At 39.7% G+C, this 13,125-nt stretch overlaps 1 protein-coding gene across 1 annotated transcript in view; it reads left to right on the forward strand.

Moving 5' to 3' along the window:
- aatf (apoptosis antagonizing transcription factor) overlaps window positions 1–13,125 on the forward strand; it is a 104,215-nt gene that overhangs the window by 54,602 nt on the left and 36,488 nt on the right. Inside the window, exons 9-11 of the mRNA XM_068009980.1 lie at window positions 7,674–7,741; window positions 10,323–10,403; window positions 12,349–12,420. Of these exons, the coding sequence (XP_067866081.1) occupies window positions 7,674–7,741; window positions 10,323–10,403; window positions 12,349–12,420 (221 nt within the window). The remainder of the gene's footprint in view (window positions 1–7,673; window positions 7,742–10,322; window positions 10,404–12,348; window positions 12,421–13,125) is intronic.

Consider the following 13,125-nt stretch of genomic DNA (forward strand, 5'->3'; position numbering starts at 1 on the left):
TTAGTGTTCACTATGAATGTGATTTATGCCTATACTTATACGGGAGGCTACAATGTACCTTAGCCAAACAAAGACACTGCCAACAATCCAAGTAAGTTGCTTTTATAATGCACTGGGAAGTGGTGCATCATACAGTCAAACCTTTATTATAATAAACTTGATTATCATAAGCTGCATCGATTGACAAGTCTTTTGTACTGATTGCTTCGGAGTTAGATATTCCAAACGTGTAGCTAGTATTTTTGTTCTTTTACTTCCATTGCAGTCTATTCCTATTGATTTACAATCACTTATCAAATTCTGATTTAATTTTTTTAGCATTTAATTCCCACTCTGCTATGTTATTTACATTAGTTAATTCAAGTTATTGGGTGATCCATTACTTTATTAATGTAACAAGTGGCTTTGAATTATCAGGATCAGACTGCATAAGGATTATAGCATTCTCAGGGAGTGCTCCAGTGTCATCAGAATTTTCTAGTTAGTAATACAGATAGGACAAAATGTAAATTGTTTAGAACAATCTGATGGATTATGGCCAAGAAAGGACCTTGTGTGTGAATCGGATGAAGTCCTGATGTTTTTTCTGGCCTCCGTGAGTACATCGCATAACTTTGATGCACAGATTCTTGCACAAGTTATGCTTCCTCCACCTACTGTCAGAGTTGTTAAGGAAGTGATGCTTCCAAATTCTTAAGAGGGAGTGAAAGAACTGAAATGTACATCTGGCTGTATAATTTAGTGCTGCAGTGGCATTGATGAATACATGCATCTATCAATGAGCCACATAAATGCAGTTACTTTTATTGGGCCGGATTTTGAGGTCAGTGATGAATCAAGGGTGCATGCCGCTGACCACAAAGTGAGTCTCACTGAGAGATCTAATTTCTGAGAATTTCACCTCTACCCCTGTGCAGAGGTACTGCATTAATTGCAGGGTTCTTTACTGGGCATTCACAACGTGGAGCTGGAGTGATGTCATCAGGCAACCAATCACATTAAAGGATTTTCACAGACACATGAACTGAAAACAAAAAGCAGTAAAATAAAATTACTTAAAATTTTTTACATTGAGCAAATTAAAGATTGGAACATACATGTGGGATGAAGGTAGAAGCTAAAATATTCTGAAAAAACCTTTAAAAAAAAAGTATTAAAACAGCACTCCATGATTATAAACTTAATTTTTCATGTAATTTCTGTTCACCAAATTTTATTAATCATATTGCTGTTAAAAACCCAGATACATCTGATACAACAAGGTGTAACTTTTTAAGGGGTTTCAAATGGTGATGGGACAGGAAAGTTAAAATTCTTGCTGATTTCATGATTGCCGGTACTGGGAGAGGGGGTGCACAGCGCAATCAGACTCCGAACCCTGAGTGACAGGCAATAACTTCAGGATTTCCACACTAATCAGCACATTCCCGACATCCTGAAGTTGCAGTCAGTTTCAGAGGGGTAATGACATGGAACACTGGAAGTTTACCGTCAACCCCATCCCCTGTAAAATTCGCCCTAGTATAACTAAGGGATCTTCAAATTATTTGCCTGTTTTTCCATCCATGATGGAGATGTTTTATAACGACATTTTAGTGTCTCAAATGTTCTGACAATGAAGCCTATTAATGAGCACTAAACTTTTCCACAGCACCCCTTCCTCTTTGCCCCCCGCTACCCCTCCAAATATCTTGAATACGTGGGGGAATGAAAGGATACAGGATTCAAACTAAGATAGAGAAATCATTTTGTGTGAATAGCCTTGTAGCATCAGTTTGGTTTGGACCCACAGCTTCACACATTAGAGGCTGTCATTCTTGGGGTTCAGGTTGTGCAAAGTGCAATCGTTACAGCAGTAGATGATTAACTGCAGGTCACTCTTATGATCAAAAAGGTGTTGGCTTCAGCCTGGAAGCAGACCATTTGCTGCCTGGTTCATGGGAACATGATGCATTGTATGGTGGAAACCTGATGGCGAAGAGGGAGAATATTTTTGCACCATAGGGAGCAAATTCATCTGCCAATTTTATTTGCATTGAAGTGAGTTGGATGGACTGAGGCACACCTTGTTTTATTCTTGTGTTATGGCTAGTTAGGGGATAACCCTACTTTACCTACAGAGTAGTGAATGACAGCAATTGAATTTTAGTGCTGTAATTTTAAAAAAAATACCTTTTCAAGCTGTGAAAATGAAGTGTTGAGTGGTTTAGAAGAGTTGAATTATTCCCTAGTGTGTGTAAGTGTGAAGCGATACTACCCATCCTTTCTTAGTACTTCATCTTTTGGAACCGAGAGGGCAAACGATGCAATCTTAGGCCATTGCTAGTGCTGCTCATGTCTGCTTTCTGAAGATGGCAGAAGTACTGCAACATCCAGTACTCTCCCATTTTAAAATAAAAAGGTTATTCCAGGAAAGGAGAACAATTGCTTTAAAAAAAAAGTTAAGTTCCACAGACATCCCGTGATATCTCATCTCATTCAACTGGCTGCTTTTCACCTGTGAGCCCAGACTCTGAGAATTGGTAGCTTACTGCAGCTGAGCCCAATCCTTTCAAACCCTGTGTCCATGTACACACACTTGCTTCCAGCACAGGCCACAGGGTAGAGATCAGGATTGCAAATACTTGCAGCTCTTCCCTAAAACAAAGTGTTAAGGCCAGTTGTAGCAGTCCTAGTGCTCCAGCTGATATGCACCAACACAGCACAGACCTTCCTGATCAGTATAGTTCAGCTACTCATTGGGCTGAATTTTATAAGCCGATTCCAACCCCGGCGCCTCATTTATATAGCCGGGGTAGGCTGCCCCGATCATGTGAAAGGGCGGGCTGTCCGTCCCCGGCAATGGCATCAGTTGCCTGTGCACAGGCGTTGAAGCCATTTTTAAAGGTCTGTTAACCTGACTGGCATATTTAAAGAATGATTTAATGAAATTAAATAAATACATCTCTTTTTTGCCTCTCTCCCACCCCCAATAACAATTAAATTAATTTCTTTTCCCCCCCCCCCACCAAAAACATTTACCTTTACCATCTGACCTTGCCCCCCCCCCCCCCCCCCCAACCCCGCAAACTGCACAAACTTTAAGTTACAACCCTTCCCACTATCCCCTACACCCACACTAAGAAACTGACCTCACCCCTTCCCACCATCGTTGTGCCTCGTTTCCCCGGACGGGGATCTGAAGGCACGGGAGTGCCGGCTGCCAGACCGAAGATCGCAGCGGGACATCAGGAAGTGAAGTAAGTTTATTTAAATTATTTTAATTGATTTAAACATTTTAATAGTCCCGTTGCCCAGCGGCAGGGAGGTCACCACGGTACCTCGCCACTGCCGGGAGGATCGGGCTGGGCCCTGTCGTCGTCTAGGTCCGTGGTGGGCCACATCCGGGGCATCTTCAGGCCACCCCCGCCACAGATCCCGCCGTTGAAGGCTCCTTAAAATCCAGCCCATTGTCCTCTTCAATTGAACCATCAATGGACCCAAATCAACATTTTTATAATTAAAAGTGTAGTCCTGGGCTTACACCATATTGTGGTAAGTTTGTTGTCTTTCTTTCCTAAAAGGAGCTCTGTAATGTATATATATTTATACAGCTATTTAAAATATCCCAGAAAAATCCCAGATAGATTACTTCATACCATTCATTTTATTTTGGCATTCTTTGTTTATTTGTTCTAGATATAAAAGTATAGCCCTTGTTAAAAGGGTTAATAAAGATGAAGGGGTTAATTTACAGAGGCTAGTGTAACACAACACTGAGTAAACCAAATATGTATCAGATGCGAAAACTTTATTATCAGTTCCCAAAAAGCTTGACACATCTGAAACAGCAGCAAGTAAGGGAGATTCTGACGTTCTTTTGGTTGAATGATGGTTGACACTTGTTAACGCAGCAACTGCAGAATGTTCCAGATTGTGTGGCTGCTGTGCCAACTCATTCTGTCCAAGTGCAGTAAATAGAAACTAAAACGTTAGCCAACATCTGGTGTCGCAGCAAGGAATGGGTGCAAGTCTTGACTCATGTAGACTCTAAATATGGTGCTTAGACTGTGGAGGCTTTAATCACTTAGCCCAATCTTGACAGATTTCTACGACAGCTCTTCCCTGCCTTGTACATCACCCACAGACATCTGCTGAGCTGCAAGGCAGCAGCACATTCATTTTCCTTTATAGTTTTCAATACATTTCTTCAGAGAGATGATCTGTAAAGATTACCACTTCATTGTGTACAAGTAATTGTGGGAAGAGAGTGGTTGACAGACATAGTGTCGCACCTGTTTCGCTGACCTGGTTAATTTCTTCTGTTGAGTGGGATTTGGCAGAGAGTCGCTGAAGTTGCTGCAATGATTAAGGGTACACGTTTACTGAGCAGCAGTGGTACGTGGGTAAACAGTGTCATAAGCCGGTGCATTGGTGGATTTGTATCTTTTATTTAGCTGCCAGAAGTGACTATGATGAACAACATTCGATAAACTGACAGATTGTCTGCCAGAGAGATGTTGGAAGTAGGTCAGATGAATAGGGCTTTGAAGGGAGGGATGTTTTCTACTGATACAGTGAGTTCAGTGGCTTATTAAGTTAATGAAATTATACCTTCAGAATAGACCTGCAGATTACTGGTATCCTAAAAGTTCCTGGTGAAAATTCTTAATGAGTAAATGGCTATTTTAATAATAAAGTTGAATAATATTGACACAATTTGGTTCACAGAAAGCTGTAGTAATGTAGTGCATTTTGATAGGCTGTGCTCCAATAACTAGTTATCTTAAGTGCATATATTTGGTAAACATGTTCATCAGATTGCTGGATACCAGTGCTAGAAAATTGAACACTCTCAATCATGTCATTGTGTTTCAGCATTGAACACTTCCAGGTAGCTATATCTCAAGCAGATTCAGAGTAAAGTTCCAAATATCTGTCTCAGCAGACCTCAACTCCAGCTTCAGAAGAGGATCCTCAACTATCCTATATTTTCCACTTTCCCATCGCCCATCCTTGTGATCCGCTGATTGAAATTGTCCATTTAGTGCTGAATTATGAGCCGTTCTGTGTTGTAAGCTTAACGTGAATTCAGACTGCCCAAAATCATCTCACTAATAGCACCCCATAGCCTAAAAAGAGAGAGGAGGAGACATTTAAACCCAGAACAAGCGACAGGATGGTGTGCTAACCCACTATGCTACTCGATTCAATAATCAACCACAACTTTTGTGTTCTAGTAGCATTGGATGCATTGAATCTGTCCTCATCCATAGAAGCTCCTTGAAAACTGAACTGAGCCTTGGAACAGCGCTGGTGTTTGAATGTGTGCGAATTGATATCTGTTTGCATGCAGAAAATAAACCAATTAGAATGCGATAATTTGAGAAGATGGGAGAATTGTTTTCTAATCATCGTCCTCAAATTTATAGTTCTGCGGTCATAGCTGTAGTGCAATAGTCATCAAATAATGTGATTTTTAATGTGGGCGTCGCTGACAAGGCCAGCATTTATTGCCCATCCATAATTGCCCTTGAGAAGGTGGTGGTGGTGAGCTGCCTTCTTGAACAGCTGCAGTCCATTCAGTTTGTAGAGTAAAAGTAAGTTACTATGGATCTTAGTGATAGTTGGTCTTAGTTGAATCCTATTAGCTTGACTCAGTTGGTAGCAACTCTTGCCTCTCAGATCCACAGTGACTTATTCTGTGTCAGAAATTTGTGGGTTCAGTCCCACTCCAAGTCTTGGCACAGGACTCTGGTTGGCACTTCACTATAGTGGTGCACTGTCAGATGAGCTGCCTTTCTGATGAGACCAAGACCCTGTCTGCCTGCCCAGTTGAACGTTAAAAAATCCCGAGCTACTTTCAAAGAAAAGCAGTGAGTTCTCTTGATGACGTAGCCAACATTCCTCACTCGACCTACAGACTCATAGGGCTGAATTTTATTTGGGTGCCATGCTGTGCGGCGGTGCCCTTTAAACTCAGCGGGCTGCCCGCATTCAGCAGCCGCTGAAGAACTCCCGTGAAATTTTGCACGGGGGCTCATATAAATAGTGGGGGTGGAGCGCCGGCCCCCGATCACGTGTGGGGGCGGCTGCCGCGTCCCCGACAACGGCATCCGGTGCCACTGCACAAGCAGCAGCACCGTTTTTAAAGGGCTTTAAGCCCTTACAAATAATTATAATTTTTAAAGGGAAAATATAATCGATTTTTATTAAATATAATAAAATAAATGATATGAGGCCCTTCCCCAACCCGCCAATGGTCATTTCATTGCCTGAAATGACCATCAATTGATTTTTCAAATACCCGAACTTTGCCCCCAACCTTCAATCTTTTGCCCTTCAACCCCTTCCCACCATCCCCATAATCTAATAAAAATTGATTTCCCCGCTCCTCCACCCCTTCAGTCCTGAAAATTTTATTTCCCCCACCCCCCAACTAGGTTCTCGCCAAAGGCTGAATGGAGGCTGTAAAATCGGCATGGGACAGCAGGTAAGTTATTTTGTATACATTTATTGGCAACTTGCATATAGAGATGAAGGGCCTGCAGCCGGGCGGGGGTGGGGGGATGGTGGCCACACCAAGGTCCCCTCACCACCGGTAAAATTCAGCCCATAGTCATATACAGCACGAAGGAGGCCATTCGGCCCATACCACCAAAATGAATTAAATCGCCATTTATGTGTGGTTTGTGGGACCTTTCTGTGTGTAAATTGGCTGCTGCAATTAATTACTTAATTGCACTTCACAAAGTAACTCATTGGTTGCCCTTTTGGTACATCCTGAGGATGTGATCTTTCTCTGCTACATGAATGGCATTATGCACACTCATTCATTTTTGTGGTAGTGCAAGCTCTAATCTTGAACACATTCAGCTGCAGTTGGTAAAATATTCTATTTGCACGGGATAGCTAAGTAAGCAGCCGTTTTGTGTTTCAAACTAACCATCTAACATCATTCGAGGTTCAGTCTCAGACTATCGGAACTCCGTGTATATTTACCTATCATTAGAGCCGTAATCTTTGCAGTGCCTTAACTGAAGTGCAACTCTTGGATTTCCATGTTCTTTACTTAAATGGTGATAATTCTTTACTGTACAGTTTGAATTAATCAGATCAGAAATACAACACGAACACTGTATATTACAGTATCAGGCAACATTGTGTCCAGCAGTTATTTATTTAGATTCTGCCTTGTTTCAGGAGGAATACAAAAAAGTTAACAAAACTTGAATAAAATCACTTAAGACGGGCACTTAACAGTGAGCTACAGAAATGTCCTGAAACTATAGATGCCATTACAGGATAATTGTATTTGTGTTTTTATCATTCCCTTCTCTCTGTCCCCTTTCACATACAAAACTAAAAGTACAGATTTTAATACCTATTTAGATTAACCTATGCAAGTTGGGACACAGCTGGCCTTTTAAGGAACAAAGTTTTCCGATTGGAGTACGCTTATGGTTTGGCTTGTGGCTGGAATTTAGTTTTTAACCTATTTTGGCTTCCATCTTGAGTGTAAGAATTGTGATATCCCGAAAAGCAATTTGCTTAACCACTGTTCCATCTGTTTGCCCCACAATAACTTCTTGTAGGCTTGAAGAAAACTAATGGGGCTGATAGAGATATAATTTCTACCATTTGTAATTTGAAATCTAATCACTTAATCTTTTTAATCTCCTGTTTTTGTGTAGCTCCTCAGAGAACTAATCGAACGGAAGACTACTTCTATAGATCCAAATGATCAGGTTGCTATGGGCCGGTAAGTGTTGAAAGGTAGCGTGAGCTATTGAAGTTAATTACATTCATGGAGAGAAATTAATGCTCCAAACATCATATTTTGTACATAATTATTAAGGTGGGTGTAAAGATTCACAATGTTATGTTTAGAATTTTCTGCAAAGACCCCCTCCCCCCACTAAGATTAATTAAATTAGGCCTATTCCTAAGTAATTTATATTTTTATTTCAAATTTTTATGCTAAAATTCTGTTCATCTGAAATGAGCAACATAAAATTGTGTGATAACTTCTCAAGTCTACAATATTGAAAAACACTTTCATCCTAAGACATTATGGTATTTTTGATTCTTTATAGTAAATTGTGATTATTTGATAACTTGAGCATAAACATGTTCAAAAATTTCAGCATAAATATTAGTGAAAGCACACATTTGAACACTAGGAAAGAGACCCAAAGACCTTGAATTGTGATTAAAGTAACGCAGATTTCCATCAGATAAAAATGATTGTTTTACGCATGCAAATGGCAAGATCTGACCTTGTTGTATATAACTACATAATTGATCTTGCAGAACTTAATACTATCAAAATGGATGCAATTCCAGTCATGATCAGATTCCTGCCTGTGCAATTTGGATGAGTTGTTTAAAAGCTGGCAGAGCATTTATAAAGCCCAACATGCAGTTCCTAAAGAAGCTGTATTCCTCAATATTTGGTGGTTAGTAAAGTCACCAATATTGGAATTCCAACATAGGTTTCTATTTGGTAAATTGTCTAACAATCAGTACCCTAGCAGTACTCTTTCTCTCTCCCCAACCTTGTGTATGCCAGCAACGTAGAGTTTACAGTTCAGAATTTTTTGTTACTTGTTCATGGGACGTGGACATCGCTGACAAGGCCAGCATTTACTGTCCATCCCTAATTGCCCTTGAGAAGGTGGCAGTGCCTTCTTGAACTGCTATAGTCCGTATGGCGTAGGTACACCCCTATTGCTGTAAATTAGACTTTTTCAGAGCAGTTTGCAACTAAGAGTCAACCGCATTGTGATAGCTCTGGAGTCATATGTGGGCCAGACCAGGTAAGGATGGCATATTTCCCTCCCTAAAGGACATTAGTGAACCAGAAAGAGCTTTACAACAATCTTGTAGTTTCATGGTCACCATTAGTGATGCTTGCTTTTTATTCCAGATTATTTAATTAATTGAATTGAAATTGCCCAACTGCTGTGATAGGATTTGAACAGTTGGACACCTAGAGTTAGTATTCTACGGTTGGCATCAGTGTCCCTGGGCTAAGTAAAGGGAAAATTAGCCAGGCCTTCCATTTCTAATTGCTATCCTGTTACCATTCTGATAAGTGTGGATAATGCTTAACATTCGATTATGCTGTACTGTGATATCCTTCCTTCCCCTATGGTAAAATAACCTGGTGCTACTTCCTATCTAGACATGAAGAGTAGCCACAGAAATTGTTGGAAATACTCAGCAAGTTAGGGAGCATCATGGAGAGAGAAACGGAATCAACATTTCAAGTTGGTGATATTTTGTCAAAAGGTCATTGACCTGAAACACTAACTCTGGGCCCAATTTTAATCCCATTCAAAACCCATCTCCTTGCACAGAGTTAAAATAGGGCCTTTTTTTTCTCTCCGTATATGCTGCCTGACCTGTTGAGTGTTTTCAGCATTTTTGTTTTTAAGGTAAGATCTTATGGTGGCACTGTTCAAAATAAGGGAGTCTTCCATTTAAGACAGAGAAGAAGAGGAAGTTCTTCTCTGAGGGTTGTTAATCTTTGGAATTTCCATACCCCAGAGAGCAATGGAGGCTGGGTCTGTGAATATATTCAAGGCTGAGTTAGACAGATTTTTAATCTACAAGAGAGTCGAGGGTTATGCGGGGCAGGCAGGAAAGTGGAGTTAAGGCCACAATCAAATCAGCCATGATCTTATAGAGTGGTGCTGCAGGATAGAGGGGGTGATTGGTCTACTTCTGCTATTTCTTATGTTCTTGCATCCAGTATCTGCCGTATTTTGTTTTTGTATGATAATTAACCACTTGGGTTGCTGCTGTCCATGGAACCATACCCAGCAAAGTCAGTACCTTCAAGAAAGAGGAGAAAGTTTGAGAGAATTACTGTTTTTCTGACTTTGGAATGCAATTTAAAAAAACTCATATCTTATCTGACATCTACATTTCTTTGCTGCTAAGTGAACATGTGGTCTGCTTCCAAACAGCTGCTTATTTCTGCTATTGCCAAGAGGCATGATGAATCACATTAACATGTTTCTTATCTGAATTCCTCTTAACATGGGGAGATTCAGCATAGATAGTTGGATCATACAGGAAACCGAGTAAATGGGTGTTGCTTGGATTGGTGAAAGCTTGGATATGGTGTGCCCCAGGGATCAGTGCTTGGTCCACTTTTATTCCGTTGTGTATATAGAGGTGATTTGCCGATGGAGCACAATCTCCGTTTGCTGAGACTATGAAAGTAGGAACTATGTGGAATGAAGGTCAAACCTACACCTTTGCCTATAATACTCAAATAACTTTTTTGGTTTTTTTTTTCATTCTAATTCTAACAATATTTGTTCATTCTATAGACAATGGCTTGCTATTCAGAAGCTACGGAGTAAGATTAAGAAAAAAGTAGATACCAGAGCAAGCAAGGGCAGAAAAGTAAGGTAAGTATATCCTGGTGATTTTGCTATGAGGAGTTAACACTAAAGTCCTTTAGGAATACCCCGAGGAGTAGACTAGTTGAATTATCAAAAAGGAGAGCATGGCAATATCTGTATTTTGAAGGGATACAATAGCTTCTGTTGGGGTATAGAGTCACTTTTCTCCCTTTTTTTCTTTTGCTGATTCTTTCTCTTCCTCTTCATTTTTCCCTCCTTTCTTCCTTTTTATTTTTCTCTCCTTCTGCCTCTCCATCTTCCTTCCTTGTCTTTCTCCCCCTCCTCCTTTCCTCCCCCAAAAGTTGGCGTTCAAAATAAAGTTGGGGCAGTCTGGCTGTTCCTAAGGCTCTGCTGATGCTACTCCTGACTATCTGTCAAACAATGAATACAATTAATCATGCTTAATCTAGCAATTAAAAATTTTAATCTGCTAATTTTGGTTTTAATCGCATATTTAATACAATTACTGCATCCATCTCATTTAAGTTTGTTCTATTACTGATATTATGCAAAAACCAATCAATTTTTTCAGTATATTCTCCTCCCTTTTCAGATCTAACCACTCAATGCACTAATTCCTTCACCCAGGCCTTTGTCCATGCAGCTCTGTGATCTGCCACTAGGAGCTGCAGGAAAATTTCTAGTTTGCCAATTTAACCCACTTCATGTGTTAACAGTCATGGTCTGCTGTGTCCTACCCTTGAACCCCCAGTTGACATCAAAAATTCATTGGGCTAGATTTTATGGTCAGTGCCAAAGCAATGACACTCACCACTGATCTCAAAGAAACCTGCTCACAAAGATCTAGCGATCTCTGTGGATTTCCTCTTTCCTGATGGCAGTTTAAATCTGGCACCAAGTCAAGGGGATCTCCAGGTGTGCAGCAGCAGTAATGTCAGCAAAAGGGGTAAGCAGCCAGTCACATTGCAGTATTCTCATAGGCAGCAAACCAGGAAATTTAAAAACACTGAATCCCTTCACTTTTAAGTTTTCAGTTAGCGAAACGCATGATGGTGATTGGATTAAGATAGAAGCTTAAACATTATACACAAACTTAAAAGTTATTTTTTAAATGTGGAATTTTTCTTATAATGGAAAAAATTGACATTCCACAAATATAAAATTAGCTATTCAGGGCCAGTGAGGGTGTTTAGCTATAATTATAAAGTTAGCGCATCATTAGAAACCCAGTTACACCTCATTCAACAAGGTGTAACTATTGCAAGGGTTTTTACAATAAGACTAACTGCGTAATAGTTTTGTCAATTCTTCTTCTTCTTCTTCTTTGGCCTCCTTGTCGCCCTCTGGAGCAGTGTAGAATCACTGACAGCAACCTTTGCATTTCGACGTTATTCTGTGCATGTGTGGACTCTTGATGTTGCTGTCAGTTTCAGTGGAGTAATGGCGGCGAATGCCGACAGTTTTGCTGTCATTACCACCACAATGTTCAGGCCAGTGTCTTAAGAATTCTAGTGTAAACCTGCATCCTAATACTCTGTAATATTGTTAATTTAAAGGTCAGTAATAAAGACTATATTTTCTGCAAGCTTAACTTGAATTTAAAATGCATGATGTCAGTGTGAGACAAGCTAGATACTTAGTTTCTTATAATGCCAGTGTAATTTATTGAAAGAAACCACTGTCAACTTAAATTGCCCTTACTTATGCTATGATAAATTATAAAAACTCAAACTGTGCCTAAATCTCTGAATAGCAGACGTGCAAGTACATGTTTCAATTTTGTCTGCCCTTTTTGAACTGTAGAACTCTATTTTAGAGAGTGTTGGATAGAAGAATATATCTGTGAAGGGTTAAGTATTGTATTTTTTTTTCTTCAGTTGAGAGGGGAATAATAATCCAGTTATACAAATACTCCACTTTTAGGACAATAAAGCAACTAAAATGAAATTAACTTCAGAAGCGAATAACATTTTCATTTCTTTCCTGCCAGATACCACGTTCACAACAAATTATTGAGTTTCATGGCACCTATTGACCATAGTCGAATGAACGATGATGCAAGGTATGTCATAAATTATGGTCATCAAATGTATTTCATGGCACAGTGATATTGACCTGTTCTTCAACCCATCACCCGCCCCTTCTCTTGTTATCAGATCACCATTTGTCACTGGCATCAAGTATAACCATGCCAAATCTACTGAAGTGATCTTGCTTCTTTCATTCCTCTAATTATAATGCTACTAAAAGAGAAATCATCACAAATTTATGATTGGCCTGAGGTACATCTCTTCACAGATTGACTGCCATCACTGGACTTTAATCACTTTTGTGCTATCCTGCAGAGCAAACTGAGATATCATAGAAAATGTATGTTGGATTTGGAAAGCTGTTAAAAGTCTGCTGTTCTCCATAATGGATAGAAGTGCTGGAGTAATAGCTTTATGTTGCAGCTGAACTTCCCTTTTTTGGAAGGAGGGTTTAGAAAGCACAGTCTGCTTTACATAAATGTGTGTTTTTGTATAAATGTGTATCTTCATGGGAAACTTAATATTTGTAGATCCTACAGTGTTCAAATTAATGGTATTAACATGTACTAAGTTAGGCATTTTTTTTATTTTTGTAATTTATGAGGGATACATTTTCAATAAATGAGTAAGTCACAGTTTACTCATTATAGTGAAGTATGATGAAGCTAGAGAAACATGGAAAACTTACACTTCAAAACCCATGACCAGAGAATTAGAGGGGTAATGATGGTTCTTTT

Source organism: Heterodontus francisci, chromosome 30, assembly GCF_036365525.1.
Source record: "Heterodontus francisci isolate sHetFra1 chromosome 30, sHetFra1.hap1, whole genome shotgun sequence".
In the NCBI taxonomy this organism is placed as follows: domain Eukaryota; kingdom Metazoa; phylum Chordata; class Chondrichthyes; order Heterodontiformes; family Heterodontidae; genus Heterodontus; species Heterodontus francisci.